Genomic DNA, 25,000 nt, shown 5'->3' with positions numbered 1-25,000 from the left:
CTATCTTATTTGTAGCCTTAATCCCAACTCCTCTTCTCTGGTCCTGAGAGAGCTGTGAATGAGCTAATTCCTTGAGCTTGTATTTCCTTTCGCTTCCAAAATCATTTTCTGTGAACCATAGGATGTTCAACGCAGTGTTAGTTTTACACTGTTGGAGTTGAATAATGGCCAATTGTTTTGTGGAGGTGCATCTGGATCAAAGGTAGGAAGTACAATATACTAAACTGTAAAACATCGCAAGGAGTGGCCACAAGTTTTGCGACTGGCATTAATTAAATCCCTAGGGATATGCATGCCCTAGTTTCACTGTACCGTTCTGAGACACTCTTGCACTGAAAGGACATTGATTTCATTTCTGGTGATAAATCTAAGCACAAAATCTGCAGAGAGATACAATGAATAGATTGATATGTATCCAGGATGCAAGTTCTCACTTAAAAGTACCAATGCAAAGTGTAGCAAACTAGAATAATACAAGATCTTAATACAAGCGCCAACCTTAATCAATGATGACTACCACTACAAGAGGAACAAAGGACTTTATGTAATACATGTGTATATGTATATAATATGAGCAACAGATCTGTAGATCACATTTACAAAATTAATTCAAATCTTGCATTAGAAGTCATTATTGCTTAAGGGTGGCATGTGTACCGGTATGCTGTGTCATCCAGGCTAGAATGTATCGGTTAATGTGTGTATTACGTTAACTTTATTTTAACACAGTAAATTCATCAGTTACAAAACCTAAGACCTAATTACATCATATCCTAACTAAACCTAACATTCTAAAAAATAATAAAAACAAACGAAAACATAAAAACTGCTTTAGACGGATGTCATGTGTCTTAATAAAGAAGATAAGTTACCTCTTTCTGCACTGAACTACTTCTTTTCTCCATTGAATTTAAACTCTCTTCTACATTGTGTTACCTGAACACTGCATTTCTCTTAGCTAATCAGAATGGAGAAATTTTTCCAAGTGAAAAATATGTGACTAAAAAGAAACTGTCACACTCACTTTTTTGTGGAACCATGTGCATGTTAGTTGATGCCACATTATCACAAAAAATGTCAGTAAGAGTAAACTTAAATGGATGGAAGTGCCATTCGACTTCCCCTCCACTACTCCCCACCTCCCCGTCAAGCTCTTAGGTAATTATTATTAAGGTGGCTCAAACCAGTTTCAACAATTTCGACATACCTTGTTATTAAGGACGTTCGCGCCAATTGTTTCTGCGCATCCTTACTGCGCACGCAAATGCACATGCCACGTCATACATGAGCGCGCGCGCTAAGTAATAAAATGAGAAATGATAGGGCAAAAGGCCATTGCTATAGCTTTGCCTGGATTTAACGGTCTTGGACGTTCGGTGACCCCTATTTTTCTTTCCAGAAATGGATTTTATTTACAATTATTTCCACGTTGTCCAAAAATGAACAAAAAATCAATGTGGGAAGTTAAAAAAATTTCAAGATTTCTGCTCACGGGACATCAAATCTTGCCATCTTGCGGGCTGCAAGGCAAGTGAAACTGTGGTCGCTAAATGCGAACTTGATCTTTAAGAAACCTCACGAGTTGACTAAATTCACTTAATAAGTCCACTTGAACAATATTTGGCAGAGAGGATTTCACTTCAAAGATTTAATTGCAATATATTTGGGTTTACAGACACTGGCCTTATTCGCTAACGAAGCCCGATTTTGTCACATTTTGGGTGTTTTTCCGGGCATGTTCTCTCCAAAACGAAGTCCGTGACCCCCCATTTTTTTTACATTTCTGACATAACTAACTCATCATCTTACAGTGGTAAAAGTTTCAGAAAAAAATCAATGTTGAAAAATTTTCGCGCTAATGTCCTTAAATGTAGAAGGATTGACACTACAACACTTTATCAGTAAAAGCAATGTTATGGTACCACATAAACATCAATTATTGCTGAACAAGATGCAGTCCTTTTTGTGACATAACAAGTTGCCATGGCAACAGGAAAGCCTTGCAAAAACACCCTTACATGCAGTTGCTCATATCTGAAAAAGGAGCTTGGTGACCCCACTTTTTTATTGCACTTAAGTGATCAGCAGGCCAAGATGAAACTCTCTGCAAAGTTTAAAAAAATTCAGTGGAGCAAATTCAGAGCTACCTTAAATGTTCAATTTATTAAGGTGGCTCTAAATCCGCTCCACAGAATTTCTTTAAACTTTGCAGAAAAAGTTTCGTTCTGGCATGCTGATTACGTTTCAGAAATAAAAAATGGGGGTCACTGAGTTCGTTTTTGAGCCATGAGGAGCTAAAGCCAAATATGGGGTGTTTTTGCAGGGCTTTCTTGTTGCCATGGTAACGTTTTACGTCACAAAAATGACCGAATTGTTTTCAGCAATAATTGGTGTTTGATATGGAACCATAACATTGCTGTTTAAAGATAAAGTGTTGTAGTGTCAATCCTTATAATAAGAACGTTTCTTTCAAGTGTTGAAACTGGTTTGAGCCCCCTTAAATTCAGCTTAACCTTAATCTTTCACCTGGCAATACTCTTACCTGTCAAATTTGCAGGTTGGCTAGTCGATGTTTTGTAGTTTTATTCTTGGGGTATTGTTACAGCTTTGTATTAACTTGAGTATTAAATTAGTAAATGCAATATTAAACGAGATTATGTTTATTGTGTGCAACGTGCTGAATTGAAACAAAATGCCAGTTGCTTCCACTTCTGCACGGAAGCGCGCACATTTGCCACTTACAAGATGCTCTGGACAGTTAACTCGTGGAACTCTGCTTCTCAAACTTTCGTTGTCAGAATTATCAGAACTTGTTGACAAACTCTCAGCGATGCCATTTGACTGCTGTTGTTCCTGTTTGGTCTCCTCGCCATCTTCATCGTCATGCTCTCCGTCTACTTGTACATCAACATCCATAGAATTGTCTTCAGCATCACGCTGATCTCGGCCATTCAACTCTGCATCAAAGAATTGTCTTTGTCTGTTTTCTTCCATCGGCAGCAGCCTTTTGAGCAAAATTGTACTAAACGCTATTATAATTAAGATTTTTACAATTTCCGGCTCTTTGTTGCTTTCCTCAGCGGAAATACACAAAAAAATAACCTGGGAACGAACGCGCAGAAACAAAGGTGAAACGACTGGGAAGGAGAAACGTCATCTTTGTGCACGTGCGCAGTGGTAAAGTTAGTCAGCAGTAAGTCGGTGAAAGAAATTTATTTAACCGGAATCACACTGCATTTCTAGACCTAAAAGAGATGGCACACCAGTAAGTATACAAATTCAGAGTTGTTAAACGTGTGCTATAAAGTTTTCAAAGACTATAGTTTAGATTTTGGTCAGATACAGTTCGAAATGTAATATACCGCTGGGCAATTGTGCATGTGATCTGGTGTAACAGATAGAATTAAAGAGCGAATATGGTTTCGCTGTACTCACTTTTTGTTCGGAAAAATGATAGTATTTTTAACTGGCGGACTCATGAGATATGTTATTCCTTTCTCGTGTATTTTTCACCTTGCTTTTATCCCACAGTTCTATAGATCTTTAATTTCAGTGCTCTCGGAAGGCTAAGAAACTATGGTGAAACGTGGCCTTAACTTCCTGTTTTCTCTTACAGGGACGAACTTGCGACCGCCATTCTAAAGAATAAGGCAAAGCCAAATCGTTTGTTAGTGGAAGAAGCTATAAATGATGACAATTCCGTCGTTTCAATGTCTCAGGTTCGTGTACGAAACTCCTTTTTGTGATATGTCGACGACATTTTTTGTCTTAGCTTCCGTTTTCTATAATTTTTCACTTTCTTTTTCATATTTTCGTCCACAGGCCAAGATGGAAGAATTACAACTTTTCCGTGGCGATACAGTCCTCATAAAAGGGAAGAAGAGACGAGATACGGTAAGTTAACAATGATTCAGCATATTCGTTAACACAAGTCACAATCCCGCCTCGACGCTTTGTAAACAGAAGAATTTTGCAACGTTAACATTTACGTACCAGTCTGTACATGTAACACAAAAACCATCTGAGAGTACTACTTTCGGAAGTTCTGTCTTTTAAGCATGATGATGCCAGCTTAAACCTGTTTTGTTGTATGGAGCAGTTTTGTTTCCTGAAAAATCTGTTGTCGCTGTCTGAAAATCCCTCTCTGACACTTTGGTGTTGGATGCCAATTGGCTGAAGTCCATCGATAAACAATTTCTTGCTTGAAACAAAAAATTGGTTTTATCAACTGAGTTGATAATGTAAATTGACCACTGGGCAGGGATTCTGAAGGCTGGCGTTTCGTCAGAGCGAATCGAGGAATTATGGGTTGTGTGTAGTTTTTGTAGTAGGGTGGGAGCTACACTGTTGGTGGTAACATGGCAACGTGAAAAATGGGAATACATTAGTTAAATGAAAAGTGTTCATTAATACCGTGGGGATTAAGGGTGGCGATTTGGAAGATGAATTTTTGTTCCAGATTCTTGCGGCTTTCTGTCGCACCTTGACATAGGGAAAAGACCGTAGATAGCCATGTGTTGTTTGGAGTGGTTAGGGAGATTAAAAGGACGAGTGACTGGCTTAGCTGCATCCTGGTCATTCTTCTCAATATTGTGAAGGTGTTTGCGGAATCGGTCGCCTAGTCGTCTACCTGTCTGCCCAATCTATAACTTATTGCATAACGTACAGGTTATGCAATAAATGACATTTGCATAAGTACATGTGAAACGGTGGGTTATCTTAACAGATTGCTTAGGTCTCTATATTTTTCTAGTGTTACATTACATGTAAGAGTGAAATGACAAGTTTTGCATCATGAGCACGCACATTTGAAAATGCCAGGTTGCTCATTAGTTTTATCCTACAAAAAGATTGGCATAGCTTGGTCCCATTCTTGTGCCCATCGCTACACCATTAATTTGTTTGTAATACAGTGCCGACCCGAAATACATGTAAGCGTCCTACGCAGATGCAAAATGCACGTACATTTTTTGCAAATGAAAACTTTCCGAAGATTAACCTGTTTACGAAGACACTCACCCTCCCAAACGCAACACTTGACACTAAAGTTTTAGGTCAGAATGCGGTTTGCGGTGGTGTATTATTGTCTTTGTGTGTAGGCATCTGCCTGTGAAATCTGTATACACTGTACTTTGAGTTGAAGTTGATTTAGAGAAGAAATGTTTCGATAAACTTGTGTGGCAGCATGCGGTTGGTGGTGGTTTGTTATCGTCTTTGCATGTGCACATTTAACCCTTGAATCGGCCCATGAAACCTACATACACTGTACTTCCATTCGAAGTTGATGTTGAGGAGAAATAAACTTGCGCAGCAGCAAACGGGTTGCTGATGGTGTATTATTGCCTTTTCATGTCTACATGTAGGCCTTGAATCTGCCCGTGAAATCTACATACATGTACGAAGTTGATTTCGAGAAGAAATGTTTCGATTAACTTGTTTGGCCAAATGTAAACACTGTTAATCGATCAATTTCCTGCAGCAGTACTTAAAGGGGCTAGGTCACGCAGTTTTAAGCAATTTCAGCACTGATCGAATGGTCATAGAATTGTGACCATCCACGGGGAAACCAACAAAAAGGTGATGACACGGGCACGCGTGCATGACACGGCACGCTGAGCGTGACATTCAACACGCCATATGCGCATATTTAATGAGTAGCACAATAGATGTCACGGTGGCTTTTGTTGTGCACACTGAGACACTCCAAACCTTTTGTCTAGCGTGGCGTGTTGCGTGTCAGATGCGTGCCAAAACAGGCACCGTAAAATTGCAAAAGTAATGCAAACGAAATTTGTCGAAATTCGTCCTTTGTTCTCGCGAATTTTTCACGAAAGGTCATCGAATTTTCGAACGATTTTTCGTAGGGTTTGAAGCGAAAAATTCACGATCTTTCTCGAAAATTCGAGATAGCGAAATTCGAAGTAGCGAATTTTGGAGGTAACCAAACGAAAATTCGAGATAACAAAATTTGAAGCAGCGAATTTTTGTGACATGAATCGGCGGCCGCCATCAACAACATCACTGAACAAGCGTATGTACGCGTAAATAAACGCGTTAAGGTTAGCGTAAATAAAGTCGTATCGAAAATAGATTCAATGATCCGACAGTTTAATCTGCTATTTCCAACGAAAAAAAAAAAATTGGCTCACACAACAAAAACTGCGATTGCTTCACGAACAAGAGTTTGTTGTAGAGCTTACACATTGTGAAATTACGGCAGAAAACAATCATCGCGGCAAATTCGAACTTGGCAAATTTTTGTCCAGAAAATATGTGGGAATGTTCGAGAACAGCAAATAAAGAGCGAAATTTCGCTCAATTTTTTGAGGTCATTTATCGAACAGAGCGATTTTTCGCACGAAAATTCGAAGTCAATTTTCGTTCCAAGGAATTTTCGTCTTGGCGCAGCTGTCGTGCAATTTCACTCACTCCGTGTCTTTTTACGCGGTGCTCAATTTTACTTTTGCTGACACGCTCTTTTGTTTGGTATAACACGCTCTATTGTTTACAACTTGTAGTATCAGACACAAGAAAATTTTAATGAGGCGTGCATTACGACACGGCACTCCCGTGTTAAAGAAAATTTCTTTTGTCTAGCGTGCTAAAATAGCGTGCCCTTGTCATCACCTTTTTGTTGGTTTTCCCGTGGACGGTCACAATTAACTAAAATATCAAAATAACTGTTCAAAACTATAGAAGAACTCTAACAAAACACAAGGAAGCCAAGAAGGGACATGGATGGACAAAACTGGAGAGGATTGAAATGGATTGAATTTGGGTAAATTTGAAAAACGTCGGCCCACCTTTTTTCAAATTTATATCAGTCAATATCAAAATGTAATTTACACAGCTGGAAAATCATTCTCAGTTGTTATGTGGCCGTGATTTTGCAAATGAAAGACTCCTGCTCTGCCAATTTGACGTTTAGAGCTCATAATTAAGAAAAATTAAACAAATTTACCTAAAATAGCGTGACCTAGCCCCTTTAATTAAAGCTTAGATCCATCAAACTGCCAAAAAAATTGTCTTTCAAATTCGAGCGAGTTTATCAGGTGGCAAGTGAAGAGAACAATGTGACAAAATTGATGCACATTTCAGCTGCGCAACAGCTTGCATTTTAAAACGTGAGCAATTAATCAAAGCGCAAAAAACTAACAAGAAGTCACGTCGCCTTATTTGCTTACTAAACGGAATAATCGATCGGTTTGCATAAGTTTATCTTCTTTATTTTCCCTTCCAATCACAAGAACATAAACTGCATTTCTGAGAGTTCGTTTATAGTAATTTACCCGGCTGTTATTGCTCATCATGATCGCAGCGGTGCTGTTAATGAAAAAAAAAAACATTTATTACTATTGGTCATGACTTTTATTACATTTGGTGGCTCCTAAAGGAGCCGTTTTCTTTTCTTTCTTCTTTGATGGTTCATTCTCCGGAGGCACTTCCTTCACGTTGTATGACAAATGTTTTTCTTTTTCTGTGATTTTTTTATTTGCGTTGCCTGTTCAAGGGTGGCTTCACTTGGGACTTTCATCGCATTCTGGCGATGCGACAAAATTTGAACAAAATCGCATCACTGGCGCGAACAAAAAATCGCTTGTGTAGCCGTGACTTTAGGAGACGTGTTCATACACATTTATTTAATTCATGAACGAAAAATAAGCGCTTTCATGGCAAATGTTCTTAGACTGCGGTGTCTCTTCACAGAACTCTATTACTTTAAGTTGCGTGAAACTCTTCAACAAATAACTCAGATAAGATGTACTGGACAAACCTGAGAATTGGAGAGGTGGAAAATAAATTTGTTTCATACAACTTTCCAAGTTCTTGGCCTTTTTCATTGAACAGTTTCAAATTTGTTGCTGTTGTTGTTGGGTGACAGTGAAAAACGATCTGTTGAATGAATTAAGTTTTGTGGATGACATTCTCAAAAGTGAAGTCATCAAACTCGAGTTTGTTTTCATTTACTATAGCAGCTAATTCTTACTGTACATGTACTTTCTACTTGCTTGCAGTCATTTACATTAAAACGTGTCGGTGGATCAACTTAAATGTGGGAGTGAGAAACTGTGAGCAAAACCACTGTAATTCGGCACAAAATATCCGATTTCATTCAATTTCATACGGTCTTTCGGGAAAGCAAAGTTCCTCTAGAATTTCACAGAGATCTCATTACAATGCCACCGCAGTGAAATGTTGCCAATTGGCATGATTTATTTTTTTTGTTTTAACAGTATTGTAATTTTTATTCAGGTTTAACGCTCGCCGTGAGCCCCTTTTTTTTGTCGTTTAAATTTGCAAATTAATGTAAACCATCGGACTTCCATAAAAATTTATGCCAATCTTGCTGCTTCAGTGATTCTCACAAGACAAGAGTCTCGTCTCTAGATGAGACAGGTGTCTTGTCTCTAGAGACGAGACTCTCGTCTTGCGAGAAACAAGATGAGACAGGTAACTTACTTTTGAGTAGTACTGTAGATACGGCTTTGTTTTACATGTACATGTAACTCTGTTCTAACCACTTACTGTACAGAATTATTCATTATTATTATAATTAACTAATAACATGTAGCCTTAAGAAAGTGCTTAAAGAAGTTGAATATGATTGTACTTTTGTACATGTAGAACTGACTCATCCAGCTTAGAATCACTCAACTAACTCAAATGTGTGATTGCTTTAGGTCTGCATTGTGTTGTCAGATGACTCAATTTCTGATGATAAAATCCGCATGAACCGTGTTGTGAGAAGGAACCTTCGTGTGAGACTTGGTGACATTGTCAGGTGTGAAGTTTTGGGCTCATGTTATTGCCAGAAATGATTAACTTATAAATAATCCATCCCAGCTCGTATTTTATTGCTCCATAGTGTTGAAGCGGCTTCACAGAATACACTGTGAGTCTGTCTTGCCATTGTATTGGTAAACAAATATCCAGTGATGTATGCAGAGTGCATCATTGTGTCCTGGGCACTTGTTTTCCTTTTGGATGCATAGAATATGGAACAAAGAATCCAATTGGATGCAGAAAAAAAAAATTGAATGTTTATGCAAATGACAAAATTGAATGTGAGGAAAAACAAGCGAACGGCATATTTTGCAAGGAAATTGAACATTCCATTTCTCACGACGGAGAAATGATCGAGTTCCTTACTGCGCCTTTCAATAACATGCGGACTCTACAATTCAAAGCTCAATCGACAAATGCGTTTTTCGCTACCGTCAATCAAATGTTCGGTGGCTCCTCCCAGCTTCCGACTATGTTGACTGAACTGGGCTCAACGATGTGATTTGATTACTGCGCGCTCGACAGTAGTCGGAAGCTTCGTAGCCGCCGAACATTTGATTGACGGTAGCGAAAAACGCATTTGTCGGTTGATCGTTTGAATTGAAGAGTTCGCATGTTATTGAAAGGCGCAGTAAATTTTAAGGTAAGCTGTTATTTTCGGATTTTTGTAGTCGAATGATTTCATTTTGTGAATGATTCTGTCCAGCTTGAGGAGTTAAGTTTTGAATTCCCGTGATATGACCTGAGCTGCTTTTTAGGCGAGACAATCAGCAACACTTTCAATCTGCCGCCAGTGATAATTAAATGTTTCAGTTGAAGTTCAGTTTGTTGCATGCTTTCCAAGCGAATTTCAAGCATTGGGTTGCTTATGGTGAGTGAAATGACAGAGAATCCCATGGCAAAGTATGTTAAATTTTTGTTTTGTGCGACCCTGTTGATATTAATGCTGGGCGTGCACGTGTCATTGTCTCGGTTCTTGTTTTGCACATCTCCAGTCTTTTTTCTCAGCCTACCCTGCCCTCATTGCCTTCAACAATGAGCGATTTTGTCTTTTGACTTCTCCATTTGCTCTTGGACATAGGGGTGTCATCAGTCTACGCCTGATACCCATTTCATTAAGCACTTAATAATCACTTCCGACGTAGTAGAGTAGATTACGTCAACTTCCACCCAGCAGCTGAAATAGTCTACCAAGATTAACAGGTGCTTCCCTGTTGGTAGGTAACCAAGTAAGTCCAGTGCCAGATCTTGCCATGGTCTCTCTGGCAGCTGTGTTGTCTTCACAGGTGGAATTATAGTCTCCTTGGTGACAAGCTGACACCCATAACACTCTCGGCACTTGCGCTCTGCATCCTTATCTACACCTGGCCACCACACTTTCAATCACAATCTCTCTTTCATTTTCACAATCCCTTGGTGGCCCTCATGTGCTAAACAAAGCACTCTCTGTGTCAGCTTTTCAGGAATCACAATTCGCGTACCATGTAGGATGACATGGCCAATGAAGGTCAATTCGTTACGGACACATACTGGTACATAATGTGTTTGTGGCAGTTCTCTAATTTCACATCAAGACCTTGTGCTTTGAGCTCTTCGTACTTACTCATCCCCATGAGGTTACTTACAGAGCCAGAATCAATAAGCGCCTTTGTACTAATGCCATCAACACACATCTCAATCACGGCTCATCACAGCTAATTGTATGGCATAATTATTTCATCTTTCGTCTCAGTCACCATAAATGTAAATGCACAATCCTCATCACTCTGGCCAGGTGCCCCTCTCTTCCACAATCATTCGTCGTTTGCTGCCGCTCCTTAACCACATTGATACTGTTCCGTCAGCCAGCGGAGGCCTTGTTGTCATGTTTGATGCCTGTCGACCGGCCGCTTCCCATGCACAAGCTTTATCCAACGTCTCTTCCAGTGTGATATTTTTCTGCTCTAACAGCTTTCTCTTGAGCTCAAAATCCGTTAACTTCTCTATCAGCTGATCCCTCAAATTATTGTTTATATTAGTCCCAAAATTGCAATGTTGTGCCTGTTTTCTCAGCCAAACCATAAACTGGTCAACGGTCTCCTCTTCCTTCAGTGCCAATTGGCGAAAACGTGGCGCTCGTATGGTATGTTTTCCTCCACACGAAAATAGGAATCTAGTTTTCGAATCACGATTTTAAAAGCATTGTCACCTGTCTCAGGGATGGGACCACGATCTTGCAAGTCTTCGAAGATGTCTTGTACCTCCATCCCAGCAAAATGTAAGAGCTGAGAAGTTTTCTTGCGAGCATTGTCGATGCCTTTGCCCTTGGCATAGTTCAAAGGTACATTTCCATTTATGCCACTCTCCGCCACTTGCGAAGCAGATCCCGACAAATCCATAGGCAATAAACGTTTGTTGGCCATCCTCATCGCCAATATAATATCCTTATAGATACAAAGAAGCTAATTGAAACACTCTCCTAGTTCACACTGTTCCTACACAATCACTTGTCCTGTGCCCACACGGTTACTGGGTTCCTATGCTGGAGAGATCCCGGATGTAAATACAAACACTACCATTCACATTTGTTTTTTTTTATAATTTCTGTGGAGATCTAGATCATTTATCAACTGGAGCTAACAGCTCCAACAGCATACGGATTCCTCGAGGCGTTTTCAGATGTGGTCAATGGAACTTCGACGGACCATACATTTTGACTGATGAATCAACGGGCATAACAGTGTCAAAGAAATTGATCATTTTATTTTAAGTATATTCGAGGGGAGTGATAAGACTTTATTTTTGTGCAATTTAGAAATCTGAAGGGGTATGTGTTTAATTATATGTGCCTTGTAAGTGCCAAAGTAATGCAAGGGACAACTTGTTTTGGTTCAAATCAGAAAGGTAAAGTCAGCTTACAAGCCAAGTGGCCCATCAGGCCGGAGCTTATCCCTGGTTTCTGTACCATGAAGCGGCTAGGAGTATTTCTACTCCCCCCGATAGTCCATCGCAGGGTTACCCCCAGCATTAAATTCGCTGGTACCCATTTATACACCTGGCTGGAGAGAGGCACCAAGGGAGTAAAGTGTCTTGCCCAAGAAGACAACCCAATGTCCACGGCCAGGACCCGAACCCGGATCATTCGCTACGGAGTCGAGCACACTAACCATGAGACCACCGCGCCTCAAGGGTACAAATTAATATTGAAGACCCATCGACTCAAGAAACAGACCCATTTTGCTCCATATTGAAACATGCAAATGTCAATTTTAAAAAAAAAGGGACAGTATATACATGTAGGTCTTTTAGTCCCAATTCCCTTCTTTTATTATTAGTCTTTTCTTTATAATGTGATACCAAAATGGCATTTATAGTTTGATTTCTTTTCGGTTTTACTTCAGTGTGCAGGCATGTCCTGATGTCAAGTATGGTAAAAGGATTCATGTTTTGCCAATTGATGACACCGTCGAAGGCTTGACAGGGTATGTCAGCACTGGAAATTCTATCAGTCACTGTCTAAAGTTTTAGATTGTCTGATCAATTTTGGATGGAATTCATGTATAATAACTACAGTAGACATGATGACTGGACTCCAAAATATCCTGACTGTTGTCACTGTCACAACTTAAATCGTTTTAATTCTTGTTAAGGACAAGCTTTAATTTGTTGCCAGAGGCATGCCCTTTACTAGAAGGAAAATGTACATTGTAAAGAAAAAAATGTGATCCAAACTTCCCTATTACAGTATTGTGAAAAAGTGATGAGAGCGAAATGCGCGAATTTCGTTCTTTGTCCCTGCGAACTTTCAACAAAATTTCGCTCGAAAATTCGAGCGTCGTTTCGCGATGTTTCCAGCGTAATTTCGCTAAAACAAAGAGAAAATTCGCCGCATTTTCAAGACCAGCGCGAAAATTCGCTCTTAAAACAAAGAGAAAATTCGCCGCATTTTCGAGACCAGCGCGAGAAACCAAAAGCGTAATTTTGCTTGTTGAACGCGAAATTTCGTGGTGTGGTTTGTAAAGATCGATCACATATCGATCGGCTATTCAGTTTTGAAAACAACTGCAGTCACTTTGACAGCACTTTGATGATCAGTACATGTATTTTGGAAATAGTTCAGTAGTTGTGTCCATTTCAATTCTCTACAAAATTCGCCCTTTGTAGTGTGTTTTATTCATCTTTCTCGGCAGAGAAGACTCAACAAAACATATGCAATTTCAATCCTTTGGTTGTGAGGACAAACTGTTGTCAACAATGCAAAGCCTGTAAATATAAAAGAGCCGGCGAGTGTTATCTTGTAATGGTTCCCGGGTCTACATTTGTATTACACCAGAAGTGTTTATCGACATGATGTCTTATACGTATGAAAAGCTTATACTTACCAATTTTCAGGATAACTTTTAACTTTTTGGCAGGCGCCAGCAAGTCATCGCAGTGAAAAGAACATCAATGGTTCCATTTCCATTTGATGAGAAACTTTGAATTCAGCGGTAAAAGACTGTAAATACATAGCTTAAAAACCTTGCACGATTGCAGCTTCTTTGTTATTATTATTTTTGACCATGGAAGAGCACTGTACGATACCTTTCGACTTTCATTCCACACGTGCGAGTTGTCAGTGAATGCAAATTTTCGCTCGAAATTTCGGAACGAATTATCGGTCAAAGCGAATTTTCGCTCGAAATTTCGGAACGAATTTTCAAAACGAATTTTCAGTCAAAGCGAATTTTCGCTCGAAAATTCGCGTCAACTTAAACAATAGGCATTGCGAAAGTTCGGCGAATTTTCTGCGAACTTTCGCGCTAGACAAAAATTCGCCATTTTTCGTCGAAAAGCCCCGAAATTCGCGAATTTCGTCAAATTACGTTCTCATTACTTTTTCACAATACTGTACGTTGAGAATCCAGTCATTTATTTTGTTGACATTGATGTACCATTACCATTGCAACAGGTGGGGCCTCCTGGACTCCCTTCAAAATTTCTGTATTTTATACAGAAGTCAGGATGTTCTCCTTCTGATAGCATCAACAGCGTTTTATTCTTTTACCATTGGGCACCCATTGCTAATTGTGGAAAACCCATGTGATCCTCCTAAATGACAGTCCAATCAAACAGTGACGGATAAGGGGGAGGACATAAGTGTACATCCTAGAAAGCAAGAAAAATATTTATTTTAAAGACTGTATGTGTTAGCTAATTTTATTTGTATAATTATCTTGCATTAAAACTGGTAATCAGCATAAGATACAATTAATAATGGGGTGAATCATGGTTTTCCATAACTGATGACATTTTAAATGGTGTATGTATTTCAATAGGAATCTGTTTGATGTGTACTTGAAGCCCTATTTCTTAGAAGCTTATAGACCCATAAGGAAAGGTAAAAGTTCAAAGTGGTGGTTGTCTCTTTTTGTTCCCACTTGCATGCAGCATTTAAGGCTTCTTCTGTGGTGGATTAACATTACTTTCCAAATAGTTGTTGGTAGTTTGATGTCATTTCTGGACCTGAGTCCACTGTGATCCAAGTTCTGACTGCCTGATTAAAGTAAGAAAAGGGTTTAAGGTGTCTTTTACCTTGCAAAGAACTTTTCCAGTACGTTCGGAAGCTGAAAGGTCGTAAGCAGTTTCCATGCATTTTTTGGCAATGAGCCTGGACACTAGTTAAACCATGTTGCAAATTAATTGAAAAAAATCTGGGCGCAATTTTGTGACAAGATATGAAAATTTAGTAAGTTATAGTGATGTCACAAATTTGTCGCAAATTAAATATCATAGGGAAAATAGGAGCCCACAATACATAATTATGAGTGAAAAAACCGCTGAAAATAGTGAATGATCGAAGGAGAGGATCCCAGTTCAACCACATTACAATTTTGCTCCATATCTCTAAATTGAAACAAAATTCATAACGAGAAACAAACTTACTTTTTAACACTTTATTTATTATTTTTAGAAATTATACATGCAGTTGCAGCAAAATGCCAACTGCTACAACCCCTTTATTTCAACGGTCAAAGCTGCTCGCATGGCGACTCCTCCAGATATTTTAATCACAAAGGGAAAACATTCAGTCGCAAATGCAACTGTATTGGTTGCAATTCTGAGTCCTGATTTACCCTTGGCATGTAATACATTGGACAGCCCTAATAATTAGTTTAATAAATTGTTTAAATTTCCGCATAAACCGTTGTAATTTCCGCATAATCAACGCATATTTATGCATAATATGACCAAAAATGTCCCCATACCGGTAATCTTCAATTTTTTCCCACATCCTACCAGAAGCCCAGGTCTGTAATTTGACCTACAGCCTGCAATAGGAAAAGCGGTTGAACTCAAAATTAATGTTTAGCTCAATAAACCTTTGTACAATGTATGTTTGAGACGACTATTTAATTTTGCTCATTTGCCTGAGCAAATTGAGTGGTTTTCCTGCCTCCAGTGTTCGGCCGTAACTGTTTAACTTGAGCACTAATCCTTGGGCCATAAGTTTCAAAATTTACACATACTAGCCAACAGTCTTGAAACAGTCATTAGGGAGCTTACGCAACAGGACGGCTGGAAGACTCAGGACGGCAGAATGATGAAAAAATGTCGCATAAGATTTGGGAGTGCACAGTCTTGTGCAACAATTTTTTTGTCATTCTGGAGTCCTGAGTCTTCCAACTATCCTGTTGTAGGCTCCCTATTACCTGGGAGTCAAGCCTGGGCTCCAAAAAGCTAACTCATTTTTAAAAAATGAGGTTGCTTGAATAGAGGTATGTCTTAATGACCTTCAGCTTCATTTGAGAAAGGGGACTTTAATGTAAAATTACATGTAGATTTTAAAAAGCAAAGAGCTCTACAGATTTGCATCAAAGGATCAGGTGATCAACTTTTTCTATTGTAGTACATTGTAATTTCATTTTTTGAAAAAAATTAAACTTAAAATAATTTATTCTGTTGTGAGTCAGTTGTTCAGTGATTAATCAGAACCTACAGTATGGTGTATATTTGTATGTTGTCAGGAGGAAAAAACAAAAAAATGAACATTTTGGGATGTTGCAGTGTTCTTTTTTTGTGTTTGTGGCATTTTTTTTATAAATTATACTAAGTAACTTAATGTTGAGAATAGTTATTATTTTGTTTTGAAGGGGACATGTTCCTGGTACGTGGAGGTATGAGAGCTGTGGAGTTCAAAGTCATAGAAACTGATCCAACTCCATATTGCATAGTCGCACCTGATACAGTCATTCACTGTGAAGGAGAGCCTGTAAAGAGAGAGGTAAGCGTGTCTTAAAGCCCATGATTTACACTTGGGGGTGTCTGCATCATTTTACCAAAGTTTCATCATCATCATCATCAATCCTATTTTGATCCAGGTTTATTCCCGTAAACGGGGGTGGCCGGATTTACCCCACCTTGTCAGCAATCTTTCTAACTCCCACTCTCCATCTCGCTCGATTCATGCCGTCCTTTTTCTCCAAGCCAACGCTCTTGCTCTCCTTCCCCACTTGCGTCTTCCACGTCTTCTTTCATCAAAATAATGTTAATTATTGTAAGTTATGAGACAGTTCAGAGCTGAGAATTTAAAAAAAGTCCAATCGCAATTTTGTGACAACATACAAAAATTTAGTTGTAAATTCACAAATTTTAGTCATAAAGTCGTTGTACTGTATTGTGTTGCCAGCGGTTTATCAAAGCACCAGAAAGCGACGAGGAACGGAAATGCAAGATGCAACCAATATGATTAGGTTTTATTACAATACAGGAGTGGTTTTATTGTAATCTCATGAGGAATGTGTGTTACTTATTAATTTTTTCTTCGTTCATAAATCTGTGTAAAAAAATCTAGTGAAAGGGAATACAAAAAGAACCCATACCTTTGAGAGTTGTTTGATGCATGTAGTGTGGGACCCTCTCTGAGTCGGGACTAAATCAATAAATATTGTGTTGGAAGCAATCGAGTGATCCCCGATAAAAAGTAACTTCCAATTCCAGTGCAAAACAGGGTGGAATGCCAGAAAAACATGTTTTAAGGGCTGTCTTTCCTATTTGTAGGAATAAAAAATATTGAGAAACCTGTGGGCCACACATGTGGGTGGTACTACATGTAGGCATGTCAAAATTTCAATTGTTTACATGTACAATACATGTATGCATTCTTTACACTAGGAGGAAGAAGAATCTCTGAATGAAGTTGGTTATGATGACATTGGAGGTTGCAGAAAACAGCTTGCACAGATTAAAGAGGTGTGCTAGTATTATATAGTTGTTACCGTCCATATGAAAAGGGTGCTTAACCAAATAGCGTTTCAAGTGCGTTTGTGTTTGAAACGCGTTTGAAACACGTTTGAAACTGTTTGAAATGCATTTGAAACTGTTTGAAACCCAAGGTGTTTGAAATGCAGTGAAAGATTTTTATCTGTGTTTGAAAAGCCAACCTGTACATGTGCTACATCTGTCAACAGTGAACATAATTATTACTGTCGCAGCAAATTATTTCAGTAGCGAATGCACGGAGTAATTTTCGGTTTCATTTGTTTCTTAAAAGTACCCTTTTGTTTTATTGAAGCCTACCGGTTTATGAGTTAATCAGAAAACAATGGATGAGTTTTTTTTTTCTAACAAGCCGAGGAGCATATATTGCTGTTGAAATAATGACATAGTATTAAAAGTAACGAGTGAGAATTCTGCGTAAACTGCTTTGACACCTTGTGCGTCGTTGTGTGAAATAACAGTCACGTAGAAAATTTGATCATGGAAACATAGCCGTGGAAACATTGTCTGCCTTGTGTCTGCGTTGCCAGTGACATTTCAATGCATAAAACGTGGCTTTGCGTGTAAAAGTGTGCATGTGGAAGTGATGCATGAAACAAAATCAGCTGGAAAAACACCAGCAACTCCGAAGCCGTTTGCATGACTACAAAGCTTACCCTCAGGAAAATCAACTTCCATTCAAGCCAACATTTAAATTCTCATAGTACTTCCGAAACTTCTGCCATTAAAACCACTTCACAGTCGATCTTATAAACTCGGTAACAGGAATATTTTGAAATACATGTACTTGAAACAAGAATTCAAGTTCGACTGTTGAGATTCTCGTGGGCGTTCTCTTCCGTAGTTACTAAAACAAGGAATGACCTAAAATCATCTAAAATGACCTAAAAATAATGATCTTAAATGAATATAAAATGACCTGAAATGATCAAAATAAAATAAATTAAAATAAATCTGAAGTGATCTAAAATGATCTAAATGAAGAATTACAGAACTGAGTGCTTACCAAAGAAAAGGTTGATACCAGTCCGTATAGTGAAAAAGCTGTGACCTCAGGCTTGAAAATGTTGCCCTAGGCTGAGGCCTTGGGCAGCATCGATTTTCAAGCCCAAAGTCATAGCTTTTCACTATAGGCACCGACCCTAAGTCACCCAATCACATATATTTCTGATCACAAATAAGTATAAAGATGTAATGTCTAGCTAGAAAGTTTCGACAAAAGTACCAGAAGAGAATCTCATTTCTGAGAAGACATACCTGGAACGAGGCGGCGAAACAAGTCAAGGGTAGCGCATGAATGAAAGATAACCCTGTGTCACTTCCCATATGAAATAGCTGCAACTTTGCTTCGTACCAATCAAAACCGTGTCGCTGGGCGAAACAACGAACTTCGCTTCGTACCAATCAAAACCGGGTTGCTGGGGAAAAACTAAGAACTTCGCACGAATCAAAACCGTGTCGCTGGGCGAAACAACGAACTTCGCTTCGTACCAATCAAAACCGCGTTGCTGGGGAAAAACTAAGAACTTCGCACCAATCAAAACCACGTTGCCGGGGAAAAACTAGACACTTCGCATGAATCAAAACCGCGGCTGTGATACAGTAATTATGGGGAATTTCCCTGAAGAAGTCTCCGATAGAGACGAAATGCGTCGGAAATAAGCAAAAAGTACACAACTACAAGAAGTGATCCGTTGTGCTGCTCACTAGTCTTCGTTAACAACTTAAAAAATTAAAAATTAAAAAATTTTGGGTTCATTTTAGGTCATTTTGGGTTCATTTTAGATCATTTTAGGTCATTTTAGATCATTTTAGGTCATTTTAGATCATTTTAGGCCATTCCTTGTTTTAGTAACTACGCGTTCTCTTCATTTTAGACAGAGTGCACTTTGTAATTCCATTTCCTTAAAAGAATCATTGTAAACGTATAAACGATACATAGCGCATTGATTTTTAGAAAAAAACTGCAATTTGAAGCAAGATTTTGTGAAAGACTTCCGAGATTGCGATCAAATTTCTGAGATTGCGAAGAGATCTTAAAGATTCTGCCGGGCCACGCGTGACAATTCACTGTAAAAAGTAAATGCTGTTTCCAAAGCAAGGCGCCTATCTCTAAATAGCAATATAAAAAAAATGGTAAAGGCATTATTTTAACTGACAAAAAGCCTAGCTCTTAAAGTTAGCAAGATCTTCTCAGCGTCGTTTAAGCCTTCTGGGCAGAAACGTTTCACTAAAGGTCTGTGTTTGCATGACAAGGACGTGACAGAAATATTGGAAACATCTCTCCTGCGTTTGACTAAAAAAATGAATATACTCGTTATCCACTACGCTCACAATCCTCCTGAAATGCAGGGTTTCTGGTTACCCTGGATTCCAGAGGTTTTTTGCTTTCTTTGGGCGACGAAAGATCAGAGCGAAAAACTAAAGAGCGAACCAGCGAACCGGTTTTTGTCGCCACTTCGCAACTCGCAATTCCATCGCTCTGAGAGAAATTAAAACCTCTGGCATCTTAGCGAAGAAACAGACACTCGCACTTTCGTTCATTTCCATTTCAAAGATCTTGAAATTATTTAGCTTCAGAAACGTTTCGAAAAAAAGTGAAATTCATTCATATTTGACAAAACTTACAAAGACTGCTGAGGCAATTCATGCAGAAGAACTGACCGATAATATGATTATGCACATGCTAATTCTTCTGTTTCAAACGCAATGAAATATGACACTTGTTGTTGAAACGCAGTGAAACGCTGTTTTTTGAAACGCATTTGAAACATGTTTGAAACTGTTTGAAACATGTTTAAATTTGTTTGAAACACTGTTTTGAAACGCGTTTGGGAAGAAATGGTCTAAGCATCCTTTTCATATGGACGGTCACAGTTATGTAATTGAATAATTGTAGTCTGCTTTGAGAGCGTAAGCCTGTTCATGTATATCATGAATCGCATATATACATGTAAATTACTTTTAGTCCCTAAGTACCCAGCAATTAATACAAAGCTGAATAAATTATTGAAGTTGACTGTAACGTGGGAGTTGGTACTACATACATACAAATGGAAAAAGTGTAGTCAGGATATGTCATAAGTTCTGTGGAAAAGAGTTTTACCTCTGACTCTTAATATTTTTCAACAGTGATATCAAAAGGAGGTTTGTTATCATACTCTGTTTAAAGCAACCCAGCAAAAAGCTTGCATGTGACCACGCAGTTCATGCTTCCGCGATGCCTTTGTAGGCTTCTGGAAGTATGGGCTTTGAGGAAAAGTTGCTTGTGGTAATTACCCTGCTTTGAAACCAACAACCTTAACATTTTCGAAGTTCATGATGTGGCTGAAATGGTGGGCATGGCTTGCAACTTTGGAGTTTTGGTCAAAGCCTGCCACTGCCACTGCCACTGCCACTGCCACAATCTATTTTCTCGGAAATGCCCTGTACACATGGCAGCACTACAACCCGCCGATAACACTTCCATGGCTTTGTAGTGCTGCCATATGTACTGTACAGGGCTTTCCGAGAAAATAGGTTGCATTTGAAACAAAGTAACTTACAAACCACAACTAACCATCAACAGCCTTTTTCCGCACCCCAAAGAGCTAGACGATTCTGACCGCCAGAAATCAGGCATTGTGTACAAAAGCAATTGCACACAGTGTAATTTTGTGTACTATGGCCAAACAGAAAAGACCCGAATTGCAGACCACAAAAAGGGAGTGGCAGGTTTTAACCAAAACTCCTAAATTGCAAGCCATGTCCACCATTTCAGCCACATCATGAACTTTGAAAATGTCAAGGTCGTTGGTTTCGCAGCTAATTACCACGAGTGACTTTTCCTCGAAGCCTGGCACTCTTCTTTGGACGCGAAGCTGGGAATGATCATATCGTACTTCCAGAAGCCTACAAAGGCATTGCGCAAGCATACATGTAAATTGCATGGTCACACGCACAAGCTTCGCACTACATTGCTTTAAGTAGCGTATGATAACGAACTTCGCTTTCATATCACTGAAGTCTTAAGAATTAGCCGAAATGCCGTTTTCCATAGAACTGGTACTGTACATGTAGTTCCAAGTGAAGAATTCAATGAGAACCCATTCAAGCTGATCTTGCCTCAGTGGTCGACCATGTGCAGGCAAAGATAGACCATCATTGCTAACTCCATGCCATACTCATGATGAACATTGCGTGTGTTGATTAATATCCCACTGTAATTAAAAGGAAGAGTTGTGAGATGGGGTTTGTGGCTTATAGTCCTGATACATAAAGACTAGAGAAAGTGCAACCATTTCCAAATTACACGTACGCTGTAATTACAAAGGAAGCATGTTCTCCTCTTTTACACTGCATTGCAAGACCTTGAGGATTGGTCCTGACTTCCTATGACTTCCCATTCTCAACCAGCTGAGCAGTAGTCATGCCACAATCACTGGATGCATTTTATTTGGTACACGTGTCCCTTGTTTGTGATGATTTTAAAGGTTGTTGTTGACTTTGTGATCTAAATTTCCTTCAGATGGTAGAGTTACCACTCAGGCATCCGCAGCTGTTTAGAGCCATTGGTGTAAAGGTGAGAGTCTGAGAATGATTTTTAAGAAATGTCATGAAATTTTCTTGATGGATTTATTACTTTTCTTCAACTGTGTGCATGATTTAAATGTGTATACTTGTAGCCTCCACGTGGGATCCTTCTTTATGGCCCTCCAGGAACAGGAAAAACACTTATGGCACGGTAAGTTTTGTGTTGTTGTTGATGTATATATACATACATACATACTTAATTGACCGCTCCCCATAGGGGCTTTTCAGGGCCAATGAAACAATCAACGAAACAACAACACAACAACAACATGACACTGTATAGCAGATGGTTTTTTGGGTGACTAAATAAGTGGAGACTGTTACAATACATAAAGTCCATGCGGAGCTAATTACCAGGAAATGTTCCTCATTACCACTAATCCTATTAAGATTAACATAGCAACTTGTTGAACTTTTTACACGACATTGTACATCCTAAATTTTATTGTGTGATTGCAGAGCTGTTGCCAATGAAACCGGTGCATTTTTCTTCCTAATAAATGGTAGGTTCCTGGCTATAGTATTTCTTTTCAGATTTTTTAGTTGACCTCTAGTGGGCACAAAAGCACAGCCCTCAAAATTAAAAAAAAATTTTAGGTTGTCCCTGGATTTTGTTGCCCATTGGGAAACCCCATACGATTAAATACATGCTGTATTGAGATGCAATCGCATGACCTTTGAGCTAGCTTGAGTATCCCATGTAGTTTTAAGTGTGTGCCTGTAGTTTTTGTGGAAGTCTGGGTTTAAGTTACAGTGCAGACCAAAGATGTCCTATGCAGACGCAAAACACATGCAGGTTTTTTGCACACATGTGTTTTTAAATGCGCCTTTTTTTCTTTTGTTATTTAAACTCGTTTGTAGCTGGGATGTTCATTGTTCCACGAAACAATAGACAAACAATAAAATGAATACATGTATTTAATTTCTGTGATCAACTTACCAGAACATTTGAATGGAAGAGCGGTGTCAACTGGTCATTAGGACCTTTAGATCGGAGGACGAGTAAGACTTCGAGTAAGAGTTTTCTGTTCTGAGCACGTGCACTTCAAAAAATGTCGGCCTCCAAACCTTATGCGCATGCTCAAGACAGAAAACTTGTACTCGTACTTGAAGTCATCCTCATCCTCCAATCTTAAGGTCCCTATTTTGAGTTTCGAATCGAACCAACAAAGTTTAAATTTATTTTCACATTCACTGAATAGAACACAATGAAACTCTTTTGTCATCCCATAGCTGACCCCTGATCTTTATTTCAGCACTACTGAGGAGTTTTTGTGACATCTCAAGTTTTTTGTGATCTTCAAATATTGAGGATAATGCAACAGGTCATCATGAGATAACTGCAGTGAGGCTCTGATTACCAAAAGTAAACATAAATTATGGTTCCAGGCTCTTAAACAAAAGACGATGGTAAAAGCAGACTAAAGGGAAGTGTGTTCTGTTCAGTGATTTTTTTTCACTGCCTTCACCATCCATTTGAACAAACAATACTTTGCACACATTACTGAGAGAAAATAAAAAAAACAGCAAACACTGAATTGAATTTGGCATCAGGCTTTCACGTGGGAGGTCTTTTTGGATAAGGACTATAAACCTTAGGCCCTGGCTCACAAAATAAATATCCTCTATGACATTGTTCATAAGTTCCTGTGGGACGTTAAAGAACCCACACACTATTTGAGAAGAGTAGGGGATGAAGTCCTCACAGTAATCGTCCTCCGTAGAACTAAACTAAAGAAAGAATTTGATGCAGCAGATATCATAAAGCTTTTGTTTTCAACTGCGAATGCATTCCAATGAATCTTAAAGTAAACCGGCCTCATTGGTCAAAAGGACACCTTTTCTCTCAGGCATGAAAACAATCATTTTGAAATATTCAACAAAGTATTACAGATGGCGTAAATAGCATTTTGCTTGTGAATGAGTATAATTATTCCTTATTTCGTTTTCCAGGTGAAATTGATTTTACCGCCTTTCACAGCGCCATACGTTCAAGTTTTGCTTCGCAATTTTACATGTACAGTATATGGACAGGGCTCAAAGTTTATTTTTGGCTTTGGGCCGGGAGCACTTGTGCTACCAAGTGTATATTTCTAGGCGCACAGCAGAAAATGTTAGGGGCACAGCTCAAAATACTGGGAGCACCTGTTCCAGCAGAAAAGCAGAACTTAAGACATTATTATGTCATTTTCATTTTTTTTTTGTATTTTATTTTGATCCTGTGTTTGTTCTTTTAACTTAGGCTGACTTACTTTTTGTTCAAGACAGCGATAAAATTGTCCTTTTTAAATCAACTTGATTTTTCAATTTCAACAACAAAGTACTATTACATGTTATCTTCATGTTAAAGTACGTGTACATTCGAGATAACAGAGAAGTGTTCATCAAGTTTTTCTTTTTCAATGTACACCGGAATGTACAGGCGTGTACTTCGATGATTCCATCAGGTCACCAAGATCAGAATTTATGCTGTCGCAAATGGCAGAAATAAATTCAACGCATTTGACATCGTTTTCGTCGGTTGGACCGACGTCAACTCCATTCATTTTATAAAGCAAAAGCAGCCGCTGATACTTTGTGAATGGGAGTTCTTCTTTTGCTATATTATAAGCAATGTTGAATTTGATTCAACTTCAAGCTCTCGCTGAAGCTCTTTCCACTGGGCTGTTTCCTGTCTGGCCAAAACTCCTGGAAGTACATTTTGCTGCATTGCTGCTTTCAATTTACTGCTACCGATAAAAACAAAAAAGTCCTTGCAGTAAACATGGCTCTAGCTCTGTAAATGCTTGATGAGCGTCTCGCGTTTAAAGTTCTTGCACCCATTAAATTTCCCTGCTAGGAGAGGTCTCTTTTCTTTTTGCATTGTACAGGAAAAGAGACCTCTGCCATGGGTGGAAACTCCCTTTTATCCAACTGCCGTGCACAACCTTGGATGGCACTCTTCAAACCGCATGCCTCATGATATAAATTATGTTTGCTGACTGTGACTTGAACCTTCTGTCTTGAACGCATTCCTTTACAGTAATTTCGTTGTTGTTAAGTGAGCCTACACAACATGAAGCATCACGTGAGGATTCGTTGCTAAGTAACCGCCGCACACATGCTCAACAGCGAACACAGAAGAAAAAAGAGACCTCTGCTAGCTGGGAACCATTGACTAAGGATGAAGATGAACGCACGGGGAAAGCTTTTCAGTATCTGCAGCACATCAATTCTTTCTCTGGATCTCACTCTATCTACTCAAATTCGTTTAACTCCGCTTTTTGAAATTTGTGTATTTTTCTTTTCTTGCTCATTGGCTCATCCTCTAACTTCATCGCGGACTGGTTTAGTGATGTAGTATCATTCGAAGCAGATTTACTTGCTTTTGTAGAATTTGAAGGCTGGCTCTTTAACAGAAAATTAT

At 38.9% G+C, this 25,000-nt stretch overlaps 2 protein-coding genes and 1 pseudogene across 3 annotated transcripts in view; 1 reads left to right on the top strand and 2 right to left on the bottom strand.

The window, feature by feature from the left end:
* Positions 1-3,092, bottom strand: part of LOC137973475 (BRISC and BRCA1-A complex member 1-like) — a 10,852-nt gene extending 7,760 nt beyond the window's left edge. Inside the window, exons 1-2 of one of the 2 annotated variants that reach the window (XM_068820305.1) lie at positions 2,743-3,092; positions 313-380 (exon numbers count right to left, since the gene is read on the bottom strand). In XM_068820305.1, coding sequence (XP_068676406.1) covers positions 313-380; positions 2,743-2,994 — 320 coding nt within the window. In that variant the 5' untranslated portion in view covers positions 2,995-3,092. The remainder of the gene's footprint in view (positions 1-312; positions 381-2,742) is intronic. The other variant, XM_068820304.1, reaches the window with a different exon arrangement.
* A 57-nt stretch (positions 3,093-3,149) lies between these two features.
* Positions 3,150-25,000, top strand: part of LOC137973471 (transitional endoplasmic reticulum ATPase) — a 52,369-nt gene continuing 30,518 nt past the window's right edge. The window contains exons 1-11 of the mRNA XM_068820298.1: positions 3,150-3,265; positions 3,617-3,719; positions 3,823-3,894; positions 8,682-8,782; positions 12,165-12,245; positions 14,082-14,143; positions 15,897-16,027; positions 16,918-16,995; positions 21,530-21,583; positions 21,687-21,745; positions 22,054-22,097. Of these exons, the coding sequence (XP_068676399.1) occupies positions 3,255-3,265; positions 3,617-3,719; positions 3,823-3,894; positions 8,682-8,782; positions 12,165-12,245; positions 14,082-14,143; positions 15,897-16,027; positions 16,918-16,995; positions 21,530-21,583; positions 21,687-21,745; positions 22,054-22,097 (796 nt within the window). The 5' untranslated portion in view covers positions 3,150-3,254. The remainder of the gene's footprint in view (positions 3,266-3,616; positions 3,720-3,822; positions 3,895-8,681; positions 8,783-12,164; positions 12,246-14,081; positions 14,144-15,896; positions 16,028-16,917; positions 16,996-21,529; positions 21,584-21,686; positions 21,746-22,053; positions 22,098-25,000) is intronic.
* LOC137973869 (uncharacterized) lies at positions 8,820-12,118 on the bottom strand (annotated as a pseudogene).

Source organism: Montipora foliosa, chromosome 10 (assembly GCF_036669935.1).
Source record: "Montipora foliosa isolate CH-2021 chromosome 10, ASM3666993v2, whole genome shotgun sequence".
NCBI lineage: Eukaryota > Metazoa > Cnidaria > Anthozoa > Scleractinia > Acroporidae > Montipora > Montipora foliosa.
This window is presented reverse-complemented; position numbering and strand designations above follow the sequence as displayed.